Source organism: Myiozetetes cayanensis, unplaced genomic scaffold (assembly GCF_022539395.1).
Source record: "Myiozetetes cayanensis isolate MyiCay16 unplaced genomic scaffold, myiCay2020 scf4, whole genome shotgun sequence".
In the NCBI taxonomy this organism is placed as follows: Eukaryota; Metazoa; Chordata; class Aves; order Passeriformes; family Tyrannidae; genus Myiozetetes; species Myiozetetes cayanensis.
In genome coordinates, this window is record NW_026087631.1 from 60100844 (window position 1) to 60118997 (window position 18154).

General features: G+C 39.6%; 1 protein-coding gene across 6 annotated transcripts in view; it reads left to right on the plus strand.

Annotated features, from left to right (window-relative positions):
- The window catches only part of FYB1 (FYN binding protein 1), a 54986-nt gene extending 38181 nt beyond the window's left edge, over positions 1-16805 (plus strand). For 3 of the 6 annotated variants that reach the window (XM_050329515.1, XM_050329519.1, XM_050329516.1), the window contains 6 exons: positions 558-624; positions 1889-1982; positions 2244-2406; positions 12672-12705; positions 13918-13941; positions 14057-16804. In XM_050329515.1, the coding sequence (XP_050185472.1) occupies positions 558-624; positions 1889-1982; positions 2244-2406; positions 12672-12705; positions 13918-13927 (368 nt within the window). In that variant the 3' untranslated portion in view covers positions 13928-13941; positions 14057-16804. Of the gene's footprint in view, positions 1-3; positions 79-557; positions 625-1888; positions 1983-2243; positions 2407-6564; positions 6729-12671; positions 12706-13917; positions 13942-14056 lie in introns of those variants that run through there. The other 3 variants (XM_050329518.1, XM_050329517.1, XM_050329520.1) reach the window with 3 other exon arrangements.
- The last annotated feature ends 1349 nt before the right edge of the window (positions 16806-18154 follow it).

Below are 18154 nucleotides of genomic sequence, written 5' to 3' on the forward strand. Positions count from 1 at the left end.
TAGGCATTGATTTGATGAGCTGAAGAATTGCTTCTTCTCTACAAATACACTGAATGTGATTCAAAGAATATTCTCGGGCTAAGATTTTTTTTTGCTGCTTTGGTATTGCAATATGGCCTAAAAACTAACATACACGGGATTCATATCCACTTCTAAGTAATGCTGGATTGACAAGAGTGCTATAGAAGTCCTGAAATATACATTAAAATCAGACTCCAAAAATATATCTTGATGCACTATAGTGGGACACAGATTAATTGAAGTGAAGATTAAAGGCTATTGCATTAGCCAGCATGTGCTAAAACTTGCTTAAGCTTCAGAAGATTAAAATTTCAGTGACTACTGGTTATTACTATTAAAGAGTCTTAATCTGAAAAGACTGGGTAGTGTTGCACAGTAGATTGTGCTAAACAGAATCCACAGTTACTATAGACAGTAAATGGCTACAGTACTTGCCTTACTTTCTTGTCAACTTCAGTAAAATACCATAGATTGTAACACAATGTATTCCAAGTTTCACATATTAATGTTTCATTCTCTAAATACTCGTATTTCAGATTGTGGAGAGGATGTGTATGATGACGTGGATTCTTCAGACTTCCCTCCACCACCGCCTGATGCTATGTAAGTGGAAATATTATGATTAGAAATCTAACACATTGAGACACATTTTTCAAGTATTTACTAGAGGCATATTGCTACTAATGTCTGCTTTATTTGGTGTTGTCAGGTTTTGTAGTTGTCACAAACCAAATGGCAGTTGAATGCTCCTTCCTCCATTTCAGATTGAAACAATAATTAGACTATAGAAAAAGTAAGAGGTAGAAATGGATGCATGGCCTAAAGGTATTTTTCATTGCAGATTCTCTGCATGCAGTTCTTCTATCAAAATTCGGGGACTGTTAGGATACATACTTGATTTCAGCTGCTCCAGTATTTTAAGAGAAAAGGAGACAGGGCTCTGTGTTATAAGTATGAAATACATCTGGAGGGGCAAAGTTCAGCTTGGAAGACTCTTATTCTGGACTAGAAAATTATAGTCATCTCTGGAGCACAGACTGTTATGAGCACAGACGCGTCTGTGATGATGACTGCAAAATGTCACGTTCTGGTGTCAATTACTCCACTCAGATGGAGCAACAGAGTGCCCTACGATAATCTAGTCTGGAGATATTAAAACAGAGAAAGTTCTTTGGACTGTGTATCCAAATGGAAACACATAGTCCTTCTAACCTAAGTCTAGGTTAGTTCACACACACACAAACATTCATCACCAATGAAACTGTCATCCACAACTCCTACAGAGATCAGAAGGATCAAAAAGGAGAATCACTCTTTACAGTCCCAGGGGTAGTGTCAGAAAGGACAGTTAGGGCATGAAACACTTCCATGCTGCTTGGCAGAAGGCAACACTATCAGGGATTTGGAAAAAAACCAACAGAACTTGAAATGGGTTATGTAATACAGATTCCCCGGTGCAGCAAGGTTTTTTATGGCCATATAGGACTAACATATGTAAGGCTGTTAACATATGTAAGTGAGACACTTATTGCCCAAAGACGCACAGACTTCATAAAAATTGCTCCTTGCTGAGAAATTCTAAAGTGCCGTAGCAGATAGATAGATACTTAATACTTCAATATTCATTTTTGTGATAATATATTAACATCAGAGAAAAACAGGAAAGACAACCCCAGCTTTTTATTAATTTTGAAATAAAATCTATATTTAATTTATTAATCTGTATTACCCATACTAGTTTTGCAGAGCAACAAAAACATGATAAAGACACACGAAAGAAAATGCATTTTCACCAAAATTATCAGAAGGCTTACCAGTACCTCAGATGTGCTGCTGATTTGGTTTTATCTGTAACCTCTTGCTTTAGCTCATCGAATCTAGAAAGCTTTGGAAAAAGGAAATTGGATGAAGAAGATGTACAAAAGCATAAGAAGATGGAAAAAGAAGAGAAACAATTCAAAGTAAGTTTTGTTCAAAGTAAAGTTTTTTTCCATAAAATATAAAAACTAAAATATCTATATGATGTGCTTTAATTTGTGTCCCTTAATCCTTTGGAAGATAAAGTATTACTACTTGTAATAACAGTGGTCTGAGCATCTGCAAGCATGGGCACATACTATATAGCATACACAATTATTTGCCTAATTTTAGAAAATTTAGTAAAAACTGCATGAGCACAAGCTGTACATTAATGGTTTTTAACGAGCACTTTTTTTTTTCAGCATGTAGGTGAAATAAAAGTTCTTTTCTCTACTACCACAATTCAGAATTTGCCTAAAAGAAGATGGGGATCTAAAGAATTACATATTAAACCGGGAGAGTCTCTTGATATTATAGAGAGTACGGATGACACCAAGGTCCTGTGCCGTAACAAAGAGGGAAAATGTAAGTTTTATGAAAAAACTGCAGTATATATCAAATTATCAGAGAATGATTGAGTTGGAATGTGTGAAAACTCCCTTCCCTAACATATCCAAGTAGAACCTAGTACTTGTCTTTTACCTTGTCTGGTAGTTGACAAGAGGCAGACTGTTTTTATTTCATTGCTCTGTTTTAAGAGCAGATTGCCTTAGAAAAACCTAAAACACTCCAAGGAACAAAATATACCAAATATGAGAACAATAGGCAACTTCATTATGTAAATTTTACTTTGCATCAACTAGGATCAGCAGATGTTTCTGTTGCTTCTGTCTGTCCTTCTTTGCCAGAAGGAGTATAGCTATGTTACCCCATAGAGTCTAGTAAAAGTAAAGTAGGTCCTTGCTGCACCTTTGGATAACACTTGCCCATTGATTGCAGCCAAGAGAAAATCAGTAACAATACTCTTACTTTTGGTTGCAAGAGATGCAGTTTAATCTTTTCAACAGGTGGGGGGAAAATTGCTTAGGAGTCTTCCCCCTGGCCCCTAGCTGATCCAAGGCATATGCCCTTGTTGGCACATCTGCTTGTTCTGGGAGCTGCACGAGGCCTTCAAGTGTTTCTTTGAAGCCCTTGGCTAGGGTTTGTATTGTGTCCCAGGTTGGACTTGGCTCACCCACAGGGAACCCCCCAAAAGGGAAAAAGAAAGGGAAAGGGAAAAAAGGGAAAAAGGGACAAAAATCAAATACTTTCCTCAGATTGCAGAGAACCCACCAACAACCCCTGGCACTATCCGCTTCTCAAGGCCAACCAGGCGCACCAGGCCTCACTCCTTCACCAGGCAGAATGATAGCAAAGAACCTTCGCTTTCAGTTCGCTGGAAGAAAGAGGGTGAAAGCTTCCTCTCCCTTCTTATTTATACCCTTGCTTAGGTACAAAGTGTATGGAATTCTGGGAACATGGCCTTGGTTCCTTGGTTACAGCCTGGTTACCAAGGAAGGCCTAGACTCAAAACCACTACATTCTCCACCCTTTATTCCATACTATTTTACGTAACACATCTCGCATTTGCCTATATCCCACATATATACATATATATAAAATCTTTATTTAATCTTTCAAAGCAGACGTCTTATTGTCGCAGATCCTCACTAACACAATCTCAGTTCAATTTGGATCTTTGGCTCTTTCTTGGTCACAATCACAGTTCTGGTTTAGGGCTGGTTCACTGTCTCATCATCAGATACCAGTATCAGCTTTGGTCAGGTCTCTCTCATTTGGTGACTGGTCTCCTGTAAAACACAACTTGAAGCACAGAATTAGTTTTTCCCCAAGGATAAATTTCCTTGAGGCACACACTGAATCTTTCCATCTTTCCTCATCACCCACCAGGTATAACCTGGCCCTTGAGAGAAGACAACTCCACAAATGGGTTTGTCTTGGCCCAAGGTAGGGGCAATCCAAACAGCCTTACCCAACATACCTCTTTAGGTGAATCACGGAACTTTGTCTCCGTCTACAATGTGGAGGGATTCTGCTTGGGCAGGGCCAGCTCGGTTGACAGAGCCTTTAGTATTAACTAATAAGGTGGCCTTGGCTAAGTGCTTATCCCAATTCTTGAAAGTTCCCCCACATAGTGCCTTTAGAGTTGTTTTTAACAGTCCATTATACCTTTCAACTTTTCCAGCAGCAGGTGCGTGATATGGAATGTGATAGACCCATTCAATACCATGCTCCCGTGCCCAAGTGGCCACCAGATTATTCTTGAAATGAGTCCCATTGTCCGACTCAATTCGCTCTGGAGTGCCATGTCTCCACAGGACCTGCTTTTCAAGACCCAGAATAGTATTCCGGGCTTTTGCATGGGGCACTGAATAAGCCTCCAACCATCCAGTCGTTGCTTCCACCATGGTAAGCACATAGTGTTTACCTTGGAGGGTTTGTGGCAACATGATGTAATCGACTTGCCATGCTTCCCCATATTTATATTTGTCCCAGCGTCCACCATACCCCAGAGGCTTCAATCTTCTTGCCTGTTTAATGGCAGCACAGGTTTCTCAATTGTGGATAACCTGGGAAATAGTGTCCATTGTTAAGTCCACCCCTCAGTCTCATGCCCATCTATAGGTGGCATCTCAGCCCTGATGGCCCGAAGCATCATGGGCCCATCAAGCTAGGAACAACTCTCCCTTATGTTGCCCATTTAGGTCTACTTGTGACACCTCAATTTTTGCAGCTCGATCCACTTGTCTGTTGTTATGATGTTCTTCGTTGGCTCGACTTTTGGGTACATGGGCATCTACATGGTGGACTCACATCCAGTTTCTTTACTCTAGAAGTGATGTCCTACCACAAATCAGCAGCCTAGATGGGTCTTCCTCTACGCTTCCAACTCATCTTCTTCCATTGTTCTAGCCATCTCCAGAGGGCATTGGCTATCATCCATGAGCCGGCGTAGATGTAGAGCCTTGGCCATCCTTCTCTTTCTGCGATGTCCAGGGCCAATTGCATGGCTTTGAGTTCCACAAACAGATTCAATTCGCCTTTACCTTCAGTGGCCTCTGCCACTCAGTGGGTGGGACTCCAAATGGCTGCTTTCCACTTCCAGTTCCCTCCTATAATACAGAAAGAACCATCAGTGAAAAGGGTATAACACATCTCTTCATCTGGCAGTGGTCACCCTCGTGTTTCACCAGGCACCTTTTGCCAAAGGCTCCAGGAGGGACTGTTATCTCCAGCTGCAGAGTAAAGTAGATTCTTTACATCTGGTCCTGTCCTAACTGGTCCAAGAGCCACGGCATGTGCAATCTCTTGCTTGATCTGCCTGAAAGCCTGCTGTTGTTCAGGACCCCATTGAAAATCGTTCTTTTTATGGGTCACCAAGTAAAGAGGCCTTACAATTTGGCTGTACTCGGGGATGTGCATCCTCCAGAAGCCTATGATTCCCAGAAAAGCTTGGATCTCTTTTTGTCGGTGGAGCCATTGCTACAATTTTATTGATAATGTCGGTTGGAATCTGGCGCCTTCCATCTTGCCATTTCACCCCTAAGAACTGGATCTCTCTGGAAGGTCCCTTGACCTTACTCTTCTTGATGGCTAAACCGACTTTGAGGAGAATCTGGATAATCTTCTCTCCTTTCTCAAAAACATCCTTGGCTGTGTCCCCCCATACAAGGATGCCGTCAATGTACTGTATGTGTTTTGGGGCCTCACCCTTCTCCAGTACAACCTGAATCAACCTATGGCAGATGGCGAGACTGTGTTTCTATCCCTGGGGCAGCCAATTCCAGGTGTATTGCACGCCCCTCCACACGAAAGCAAACTGCAGCCTGCACTCTGCTGCCAAGGAAATGGAGAAAAACACATTTGCAATGTCAATAGTGGCGTAGCACCTCTCTGCCTTGGACTCCAGCTCATATTGGAGCTCCAACACGTCTGGCACAGCGGCACTCAATGGTGGTGTGACTTCATTCAAGCCATGATAGTCCACTGTCAATCTCCATTCGCCATCGGATTTGCGTACAGGCCAAATGGGGCTGTTGAAAGGTGAGTGTGTTCTACTGACCACCCCTTGACTCTCCAACTTCTGGATCATCTTATGAATGGGGATAACAGCATCTCAATTCATCCGGTACTGTCACCTATGCACTGCTGTAGTGGCTATTGGCACTTGTTAACAGTCAACTCGCAGGAATCCTGCAACAGAAGGATCTTCTGAGAGGCCAGGCAGGGCAGAAAATTGCTTGGATTTCTTCTCAGTCACCGTGGCTACACCAAAAGCCCATCGGTACCCCTTTGGGTCCTTGAAGTATCCTCTTCTGAGGTAATCAGTACCAAGGATACAAGGGGCTTCTGGCCCCATCACAATGGGATGCTTTTCCCATTGGTCTCCAGTTAAGCTTACTTCAGCCTCCACCACTGACAACTCTTGCGACCTTCCTGTCACTTCAGATATAAAAACAGTCTCTGTAGTCTTATGTTCAGACGGCATCAATGTACACTGGGCACCGGTATCTATCAAAGCCCGGTATCTCTGTGGATCCGATGTGCCAGGCCATCGAACCCACACAGCCCAGTAAACCCGATTATCCTTCTGGTCCCTTTCCTTCTCCTGGCAGAAGGCAGGGCCCCTCTATTGGTCCTTGTCAGAGCATTCACTGTCAGATTTCCTCTTTGCTCCACCAGAGGCCTTCTTGTCGTCACAGAAGTGGACTTCAGCCTTCTTGTGTCTTGGAGATCGCAATTGCTTTTCCAAGAAATCTGCATCAACCACATAGACAAATTTCTTATTGGCTTTCTTCTGCTTCAACTCTCTTACTCTGGCCTCAAGTTTGGAATTGGGTTCCCCATCCTACTTTTTCATGTTCTCTCCCTGTTTACGCAGGTAAGACCACAGTTGGTTACGTGATTTGCGTTTAAGGCCTTCCCTCCTGCGTGTAAGGGGAGGAGTTGTTGACTGAGATCTGGACCAAGATCAAGATCGAGGTCAAACTCGTGGTCTAGACCACTTTACTGGTCTGTCTCTGTAGTGTCGGTAATCTCTGTCATCTCTGTCTTCGTAGTCATCCTCATATCTGGAATATTCATGATCTCTCTCCATGCTTTCCCTAGAGTGGGAGGGTTGATGTCGGACATCAGACAGATCTTCCAAATTCTCCACTATGCTCTGTATCCATTGACACATGGTTTCTACATCCTGTTCATCTGCCCTTGGATGGAATACTGAGATCAAGCAGTTGATGTATGGTGCAGGGGCACCTTTAATCACTTTTCTCCACGTTGGATTTGTACATGGGAGATTCATGGGGTCTGAAATATCGTAATAGTCCGGATTACAATAGATGAGTTCAAGCATGGTCAATTCCTGCAGGTATTGCAGTCGTCCACTTTCCTGGAGAACTCGGTAAATATTCTTTAAATGGAGATATCTCTCTCTCACAGCATTAAGGATCCAGAGCCAGAGACTATGATTATATGGCTCTCTTGCAATTCCTTGTTTGATCTCACGGTCTCGAGCCAGGGATCCCAACTGCTGTGCTTCGTGACTTTCCAGCATGTGGCTTCTAGCTCTATTATCCCAGCATCATACCAGCCAGGTTAAAATTCGTTCACCAGGCCGGTGACTGTAATCTTTTCTTAAATCCCGGAGCTCTGCCTGGGTCATTGACCATAATACTTCAGACAGTCGCACAACTCCCACTTCAGGTTGGAGGTCCCTAGTATCAATTTCCACTTCTCTTTTGATGTATCTATGCGGAACTGTTTCCACTCTCTCTCTGCCTCTCTCACATGGAGGTGGAGACCGAGCATGGCGCCAGGATAAGCTTCTCACAGGTGGACGTAACGAATAGTCCTCCAGACCCTGGGACAAGGATCTCAGATAGTATTCCATCTCCTCCGTTGAACAGTCAAGAAGGGTGTAGTCGGGTGTCAACATTCTCTTTGGTGGTTTTTGTGTTTTATTAGCCATCTGTGCTGCTGCCTCTTCTTCCTTTGGACGTATCCCCTTCTCTTTTGGACATGCTCCTAATTCTCTGGGATGTGGTCCTTCTCTCACGTCTACTTCTTCATCTGTTGCAGCCGTCCCCTCTTCCTTTAGTTGATACTTGGACGCGATAAACTCCCTACAAAAGGGAATTCTTGGTCCCTTTGCTCCCTCTTCTTCTTCTTCTTCTTCTTCAGTTACATGCCTCAATCAGGGAACTAGGCTTGTGGGCCCTGCATCCTCCCTTATCCACATCTTTTTTTTACGGGGCAATAGTGTTTTCAGAGCCTGTGGTATGGGCCCCGGTCTCAGTCATAGCGTTGGCTGAAGGTGTTGTCATGTGAGTTCCCATGTTCATAAAGTCCATAATTGGAACTCCAATGTCAGCGGGTTTGGCAGAAGCTGTGCTGGCTTCAGGTTGTGCCTTAGTCTTACACTTAGCGACTCGTTAAAAGCAGCGTTGGTTTCAAGTGGCATCTGGACTCTGATTTTGGTGGACTCCATAGGAACATCATTGATTCCAAGTGGCATAGTTTGTGTCCCTGTCTCACCCTTAGCCTTCTGAGATGGTCTATGGTGGCTTGATAAGCACTAGCCAGGCCCCAGTACAGAGCAGAGATTCGTGTATTTGGATCCTTGTTTGAAAGACAACCCTCCATTAAACGATGGGTTATCTCACTAGGATCAAACACCTGTTCTGGCGTGAAGTCCCAAGTAATGGGAGGTGCCACATGCCCTATCCATATACCAAAATCTTCCTATGCTCCTTGCCAACCAGGAACTGCCCTTTTCAAGCCCCTTTCCAAAGCTCCAGCTAATCCCTTCGAGGTTTGACCTTTCCTATAACAAGGAAACCAGTACAACACAATCCTTCCAATTCTAAATAATATGTCCATTACCTTCATCATTAACAACATTGTTGCCACACAATTCAGATAATAATTAGAGGCAACAGTCAGTTTGGGAATCTCCATCATCCAGCGTTTAATGTCAAGGAAGGAGGAATACCTGTACCAAATATCTCTCCAATCAAACACCATTGGGTTTGGATGTTTCCACATGAAGTAGCCCAGAACATGTGCGAGGGCTGCTAAAATTACATTGAGAATTAAGAAAGTGGCCATTATTTATATGGTTGTTTTCACTGTTCCTAAACAAGAGGTGTATTTATATAAGCAAACCTCTCTTGGCAACTCTCCTGGAACTGTTCCCAAACAAAGTCTATGTTTGCAAGAACTTGGCCACCTGCCCAAGAATTGTTACCAAAACAACCCACTCTGATCTCAGTGGGACCTCCAAAAAATGTCTCAGGTTGGACTTGGCTCCCAGCCAAGTGCCCAGACCACAGAGAAAAAACCTTCCCCCTCCCTCTCCCTCTCCTCGGACAGACCGAAAAGACTGTACAAAATCAAAAGAACCCAAACCAAATTCCAAGTAACACACATTTATATATATAAATAGAATTATATACAAGATATCACCCACAGGGAACCCCCCAAAAGGGAAAAAGAAAGGGAAAGGGAAAAAAGGGAAAAAGGGACAGAAAACAAATACTTTCCTCAAGATAGCAGTGAACTGCACCAAACAAATGCCGGCACTATCCGCTTCTCAAGGCCAACCAGGCACACCAGGCCTCACTCCTTCACCCAGGCAGATGATAGCAAAGAACCTTTTGCCGGAAGAAAGAGAGCAAGAGTTTTCTTTCCCTTCTTATTTTTACCCTTGCTTATGTACAATTCTGGGAACATGGCCTTGGTTCCTTGGTTACAGCCTGGTTACCAAGGAAGGCCTAGACTCAAAACCACGACACATTGGCAGAAGTTTTTGAATTTTTGGAAAATTCCAGACCATCTCCTGATGGTTTCAATTTCTTAATGATCTTCTGTTACAATACTTTTCAAATCTCCTAATGAAAATTCATTTTGTGCTGGAACAACCTAGGTTCAAAGTATCGTTTGAACAAGCAGTATCTTCCCTCTCAGCTTTACTTTTTATCTCTGACCTATGTAGAAGAGAGTCTAATGCTACAAACCTCTGAAGGGGATTCAAGCACTTTCCTGCTATTTTTTTACCCTCTATACTCTACTCTTACAGTTTGGAGTACAGCCTTCTTCCTGGCAGGCCTGCAGGGTGAGCAAGAATTTCTTGCATAACACACATATGTTTTTCAAAATATGGATTTCACTGGTAGAGCCACTTCCCAAAAAAACAGCTTTCAAAGCTGCATTTTTTGAACCAAGCTAATAACAAAGTAGAAAGTAGTTCATGTTGGCTGTTTTCGTCTCATAGTCTTCAAAGCCTTTCAGATAATGACAGGAGCTACTGCTTTGCTATGCATAAAAGAGCAAAACAAATAAAAATATCCTCCCTGAAAACCTCTGTAGAGATCTCTGTCAATTTCTACATTAGTTAATGAAGTTTGAATTCTACTTCAGTAAACGCATGACAGTTTTGGTTATTTGCTGTAGTTGATCAAGTTCCTCAGATCTTAAAGCTATGATTTTACCTTCAGAAGGCCAGATAGACTGAAAATCAGCAATTAGAGATGGCTTTGTTACTTTCTTGCATATGAATTCTTTGATTTAATCATTAACTTCTGAAGCACTTCACAGCTTCAAGTCTCTTCTAACAGTTAAAATTACAAATTATATTGCAATGTGTTTACACCTTTCCAAGCAAGGGCTACTGATCTTAGGAACATATTCTTCTATCCCTTATTTTGTTATTAAATTATTTGAAATGTCAAAAGTGAAATAAAGAACTGATTTTTATTTACCCTTTTAAATTCCTTCTTGGTCTGAACACATACATCTTTAAATACACAAAAACTTTCAATTCAGTTCATAGATTTTGCTTAAACAATAGGATATAAATGAATTTCAGTGCCTGAAAGTTTTTTTCCTCTCTGAGCTTCCTTTATGATGCAAATGAGCAGCTGGCACAATGTGTCATAGCTTTCAGTGAGGTGAAGTAATTAACACAGAGGATGTTGCCCTGCTAGCTTATTCCCTATTTGGAAGCCCCATAAAAATCAATGAATTAGTTAGAAACTGAAACTTTGGACATATAACTTCGGATTAGTAACTCTGAAAGACTGTGAGATCAGTAGGAGCTATATTTCTCACCTATTTGAGGCCCAGGGACCATCAGAAGACCTTAGATTATGCTTTGCCATGATCTAAGCACTGTCACATGCACATTACTTGCGAGCACACTGTGTTTGCATGCCATGAGGGTGAGTGGAGAAGTTTTGCTTCCATGTATTTCAGAAGATTAGAATGATTTAAAATTACTCCACGAAGACTTCAGGAGTCTTGGAAATTATTGGACTGTCCTAAAGAGAACTTTAAAAAGATGACATCTTTAAAAAAAAAAAAAAATCAATTTCCATTACTTTATCCCAGATTATAAAATCTGGGGAAGGACAACCATGCTAACAATCTGGTTAGACAGAGCTTCATAGGTTCCAGCTGGCATTCAGCCTTAGACAATACACAGGTGACTTAAAATCTGGAGCACTGGGTTCCTTGACTTTTGAAGATTACTTGCAGTTCAACACTTTCAGTAGGCACATGTTATGGCAGGATTTATGTACGTATCAAATCTTCATGACCCTGAAGATAGAAATATGGGCAAATCAAGCAAATTTTATCTTATATAGCAGTAATCAAATATTAAATGCACAGAACTACTTTTTAGTTCATGTAATTGATAAGTCTTAAACAGTAGCTAATGCAGGTAAGTGTAAAATAAAATATTAACACATTAAATTAATGCCTTTTTAGGCAACTTCAGCTCTAGCACAAGACAGAAGTTTTCTTTTAAAATCTCATGGTTTTAAATGTATTATGGTCTTTACAGATCAAATCACAATCTAATATATGTAGCATATTCCGGGAAAAAAACTTATTTAATTTTGAGATCTATATAACATCTGATATCTACCTATTTTAAGACAGAAATATGTCAAGTTAAAGTGAAAGACACAAATGTTTGTTTATGACAAAAAGCTGCCTATTATGGTGTTTTAAAAGGAGCTTGCCTTAAAAAAACCATAAACAAAAAACTGTTGTTAGAAAGAAGTTTTTCATTACTACTTGCAGGACTGTTTGGGATATTAGTCTTTTTGGATAGCTTTTACAATATTCTATATAGGAACCATAGGATATTTTTATATATCAAAACACTGGCCAAAAATATCAAAATAGGATATTTTTATATATTATATATTTATCAGCTTTTGGGAACAGTACTAGCTTATTACGTGTGACATACATTTATAAGGGATGGTTCCCTCTACTAGTATATTTACAGATCTTAGAAAGGACAATTTCAGATAGAATAGAATTAGGGCTTGGATGTCAAAAAGGCTTAACAAAAAATATGGGATTTTCTAGTTGGACATCACCATGCATTAAAAAAAAAAAACCAAAAAACTTGCATGTCTTATCTATCAGAAAAAAAAATTATTGTGAAGGAAGAAACAAGATAAACAACATTTTATGAATATGCAAAGTATCCAAAACAGTAGATACCTAACTGGTCTTACAGCTACTATAGCATTCTGATTTCCTGTATAGGACACTGTGTTACACTAAACAGAATTTATAAAGAATTATAAGAATAACTAAAACACTGGACATAGTAAAAGCTTCATCAAGTAACTGTTCATTGTACATTCTTATCCAACTATTTTGTCTTTCTGTTGGATGTATATAAAAGAGAAAAAAGGCATTTCACTAGTGCTAACAACAGAAGTAATAACAAGAGTATTTAAGTTAAATGCATATATGTTTTACTTTTACAGATGGCTATGTCTTGAGAAGCAATTTAGTTCAAAAGTAAGTACAAAGTGATCTTTTTGAAAAATTTTCTATAACACTCAATTTCTTTTAAACTGTCTGTTAAAAAAAAAAAAGTGAAATGGAATTATTTTAGTCTGTCATTCTAGTCCTGAAAATTGCAGGTTTTTTTATGAAGTTATAATTTCTCAAGAATTAATCACATGCATCCATGCTGGAAATTTGCCAGGGCCTCATTTCTCATTGCATAACCATAAACTTTGATTAAACCATGAAAAATTACATAAATTAAACATTATTAGTATTAGAACCTATTAATGAACTGCAAGTTAATGTGATTAGGTGTATTGACATCCTTTTCAAATGTTTAACTAAAATCGACTAAAATCAATTTTCTTTAGGTTTAATTTTATTTCAGTATTACCTCAATTGAGCAGATTTGGCCCAGTCTTGCTCCAAATAATTGCATAGGGTTCAGTATTTCGGTTCTAATCCAAAACTCTTGTCAGACAAAGCCTTTCCATTTCTTTCAACAGGCTTTATATTACACCCTTAAATATCAAATAGATGTCATATTTAGAATTGTCACATTTAGAATGTAGAGGCATCTAAACACACACACATTTGAATTTTTAATATATATACATAAATATATTTGTGTATGTATATAAATATATACATATACAAAGCCTTATTGTCTTCCAGGGGCTCCTTCCCATATCTAAGTGAAATATTTTGAAAATTTCCTTTCATTAAGCATGTATCTTTTATAGACATTACCTAAATTCATTACCTAAAAAGCAAAACCTCCAAAATTATTATGGCATTGCCAAGTACAGAAACAAAATTAATTTCAAGGTCATACTGGTTTTTTTTTTCATTATTTCTAGTGTTCATTTAAAAAAAACCAAGGAAGTATTTAATTTTTTTTAAGGAAATACGTCTATGAGAATTGTTGCTTAAAAATGTAATTGAAAAATTCCAACCTTTTAAAAAAGCCAGCCATTCATATTAGAAAGAAATGTATCCAGGTCAACCCTTTGCTGAAAATCCTCTGACCTGACCATCTTGCTAAACACTGCTCTATTACCACAAAGGTTGCATTTTCCTAATTAGCAAATTAATTACTTGATAGCTTGTCTGCCATACTGCTACTCTATTTCTTATCTGCATGCAAATAGTAATTTATATCTGATGTCTCGATTTTTAAATGTATTGTTTTTCTTTTTTTTTTAACTTACTGCGATGAAGAGATATATGACAACGTTTTTGAGGGTATGTTGAACATTTCAAAGAATACAGTAGCTATATTCAATTACAATTAATAATTTTCTCCTTGAGCCAAAACACTACACAATACTAATATTTTTTGCATTGTTTTCCATTTCAGAAATATGATCTATCTATGATAACAACTCGGATGCATGATTCTGTTGAACTAACAACTTAAATGAAGATCACCTTTAGTTTGGACTCCTGCTTCTGGAAGCTTAATTACAAATTAACTGGTTACACCCCTGTAAATGTAGAATTAACTTTTCTTAGGAGTTCAGCCTTTAGTCCTGCACTGCTTTGAACTACATTGTATTGCATTGCATTTATCTGAGCCATTAAAATTCCCATTATTGATGGCTTAAATACAATCAAATACATTTCAAATGCATCTCAGAGGAGGGATATGGGGATATAAAAAAAAAAATTAACTGTGGAGATAATAACCTAAAAACTACTTTTGTACTGTATTTAAAAATACTGATAAAATACTGAAAAGCTATACATGAACTTGACTTTCCCCTTTTATATTTGCTACTTAACCAGCATCCAGGCATAAAAATACCGATTTCATGTGTAAGCATCAGCAGCAACACCCAGGTACAAAATATGACTCTGCACATTAAATGCAATGAACATGTCTGACTAATTGACTGTGTCACTGCTAGTGGTTTATTTATTTTTCAGGGGCATTTAAGAGGGTATCTGCAACAAGTTAGTGATATGCCAAAGAACTGAGAAGGCATGCAGACATGAGAAATAAACAATTATGTGGCAGTTAACAATACGTAGTTTCATGCTTTATACAGTTAATTGTCTCAAAATTAGTTTGTATTAAATTCTAGTATGCATGGCCAGCCTTGTTCTGTTTTTAACTGATAGTAGAACTTCATGTGTTGCAATAAGACCAACAAAAGAATTTTCCTTTCGAACATCTTGTATTAATGTTCTTCAGTAGAACAAAAATTATTCTGTCCCTCTGAAAAAGAAGTGAATTTTATTCTTCTTTAGATTTTTCAGAAATAAATTTTGAATAGTTTTTCCCTGTTCTTAGCATTGATGTGTTGAAGGCATTGAGCTTCTGTATTGATAATACTGACTAAATTGATTATAGAATCATAGAATCATAGAATCATAGAATAGATTGAGTTGGAAAAGACCTCCAAGATCATCGAGTCCAACCCTTGATCCAACTGCAATTACTATATCATGGCACTAAGGGCCACGTCCAATCTCTGTTTAAAAACCTCCAGGGATGGTGAATCCACCACCTCTCTGGGTAGGCCATTCCAATGCCTGATTACCCTCTCTGTAAAGAATTTCTTCCTAACATCTATATCTATATGATACATTAAATCAAATAAATGATCATAAGATATATTAAGCTAAGATTTTGTGCACAGATCAAATAAAACATGATTGTTGAAGGGTGTTGAAATGTATTTATAAGGTAATACTAATTGAAAAATTAGTGGCATTGTAAGCTTTTTCTTCCATGTAAAATAGAATATGCCATTCACTGGATGCAATTTTTTCTTCCTTCTAAAATTCCTGTGAATAAAAGAATGCTTTTTTTTCTGACAAGAAATGTGAGTACACAATCTTCTGTCAAGTAGAACAACAGTAGCTGCACAGTAGCTTCTCAAAATTATCACTGAGCAGCTAACAGAATGAAAATCAACATTCTTATTGTTGTAAAGGCAGCAAAAATACAACATGGTATTTGTCAATAATTGCTACCCAGAAAGTAAATTTAAGCAGAAAATCTGCCAGACAGGAAAATCTATACCTAGGCAGTCTATATTCTAGGGTTTCTCACCTGTAATTTATTCTATTATCTTTTAAAAGTCATAAAGAAAGAAAGGAAGGCTGTTCATGTGATATTTTTCCTTCTCCAAATTCAGTCTATAATTCTGGAGTATTTGGCTGTGCCTGCTAAAACATTCAGCAGCGAAAACATCAAAATATTGACATAAAAATTATGCTTCAGCATGAAAACCCCAGTTAAGGTAAACAGAGTTGGTTTCCATCTGTGTTGTATCTCTATGCTGTCCCAGTAAACAGGCTAAGCAAAACCAAAACGGGGACGGCAAAAAAGACTTCTCTAATTCAGTAGCTTTGTAGCATTTCTCTGCTGTTACCACAGGCTCTGCAGTGCAGGAATGCAGCTGATCTCCTGCACATTCCTGTGTAAGAGGTTTATATTCTCGATCCACATAATTGCAAATCCCCTGGCTACTCCTCCCACAGTAGTAACAAAACCTTCCTCTATGTGTGATCCCTTTGCATAATCTGTCTCAGCTGTGAAGATCAATCCTTTAGTAAGGGGAAGGAAATTCAGTGGAGGAACATAGATTCTCTGTATTATTTAGATTACCCCTTAACACTACATTACTTTATAACAGACACAAGTGTAAGCACGTTTGCATATGCATGTGTTTGCCTTGGTGTGTGTGAGTATATATTACGTCAAATAAGACAACTTCTGAGGAGACTAATGGACCCATAAAAGGGTACCCTTATGTCTTCTCTTCAGCAGCCATAGACCACCCTACATGGAAAAACTTTTGCATGTAGTGTGAAGAACTCAAATGGTAGGAAAGGCAATAAACCTGCTTGTATTCTCAAAGCCTTAGTTCTGACTCCTTGTGCAGATTCATCATTATCTGTGTGTCCAGTCTATAATTACATGATGGCTCAGTACTTTTTTCCACAGGATCCCTGCCTCATTTAGTGCATGGGCTGGATGAGAGCTAACAGAAAGGGCAGTTGTTCAGCCCTGCTCATTCAGTTTCTGGCCACTCCTTTATTTAGTGCAAATCTTCTGAAGCTTATGCTGCACCCAGAATTATAAGTTTCTCATGGCATTCATCACAATGGTATCTCAGATTCCCATGAATAGGAATAGATCTATCTTGTCAGAGAGGAAAACATTTTATCACCATTTTAACATTTGAAAGGAAAGCGTGAACAGAAAACAATTTGTAGCAGATGTCCATTAATCTTGGATATAAAACCAAACTGCTAAAGCTAAATTAATTAATTTTTTGTACTTTCCTAGATTAGGACTCTCACTATTTTATCTTCCTTTTCTGTGCCTCTACTTGTTGTTAAACACAGAAGAGAGAAAACAACTTGCATTTTAAAAGGTTGCAAAATTTGTATTACTACAGAATCACAGAATCTCCTGAGCTGGAAGGGACCCACAAGGATCATCAAAGTCCAACTCCTGGCCCTGCCCAGGACAGCCCCAACAATCTCACCATGTGCCTGAGAGCATTGTCCAAAAACTTCTTGAACTCCATCAGGCTTGGCACTGTGACCACCTCCCTAGGGAGCCTGTTCCAGTGCACAACCATCCTCCGGGTGAAGTATCTAATCTAAATCTCCCCTGACACAACTTCCCTGGGGTCCTGGTCAAAACAGTGTCTACCCCTTGTGAGGAAGTTGTAGACTGTGAATGATCTCCCCTCAGACTCCTCCAGGCTGAACAGACCAAGTGTCCTCAGGTGTTCCTCATACAGTTTCCCCTCGAGGTCCTTCACCATCTTCATTGTCCTCCTTTGGTCACTCTTTAACAGCTCAATATATTTTTACATATTTTGGTGCCCTCAGCTGCACACAATATTTCAGGTGAGGCCACCCCAGTGCAGAGCAGAGTGGGACAATTCCCTCCCTGGACCAGCTCGTGATGCTTTGCCTGATGCCCCCCCGGACACAGTTGGCCCTCCTGGTTGCCAGGGCACTGCTGACTCATGTCCAACTTGCCATCATCCAGGACTCCCAGGTCTCTTTCCACAGTGCTGCTCTCCATTAACTCATTCCTCAGTCTGTACACACAACCAGGGTTGCCCCATCCCAGGTGCAGAATCCAGTACTTGCCCTTGTTAAAATTCATAAGCTTGATGATTGTCCATCTCTCTAATTTGTCAACGTGTCTCTGCAGGGCCTCTCTGCCTTCGAGGTAATCAATAGCTCTCATTTTTGTAACATCATTTAGTGTCCTTCTGAGCCTTGCATAGAAGTTGTTTACAACAATGTTGAAGAGCACAGGGCCTAAGGTGGGGCCCGGCAGAACCCCACTAGTGACCAGTCACAAGCACTACAACACTGTGTGCCCAACCTGTGAACCAGCTGCTCAACTGTCACGTGACTGCAGTATGCCAGACATTTTGTCCAGAAGGATACTAGGAGAGACACCATCAAAATCTTTTCT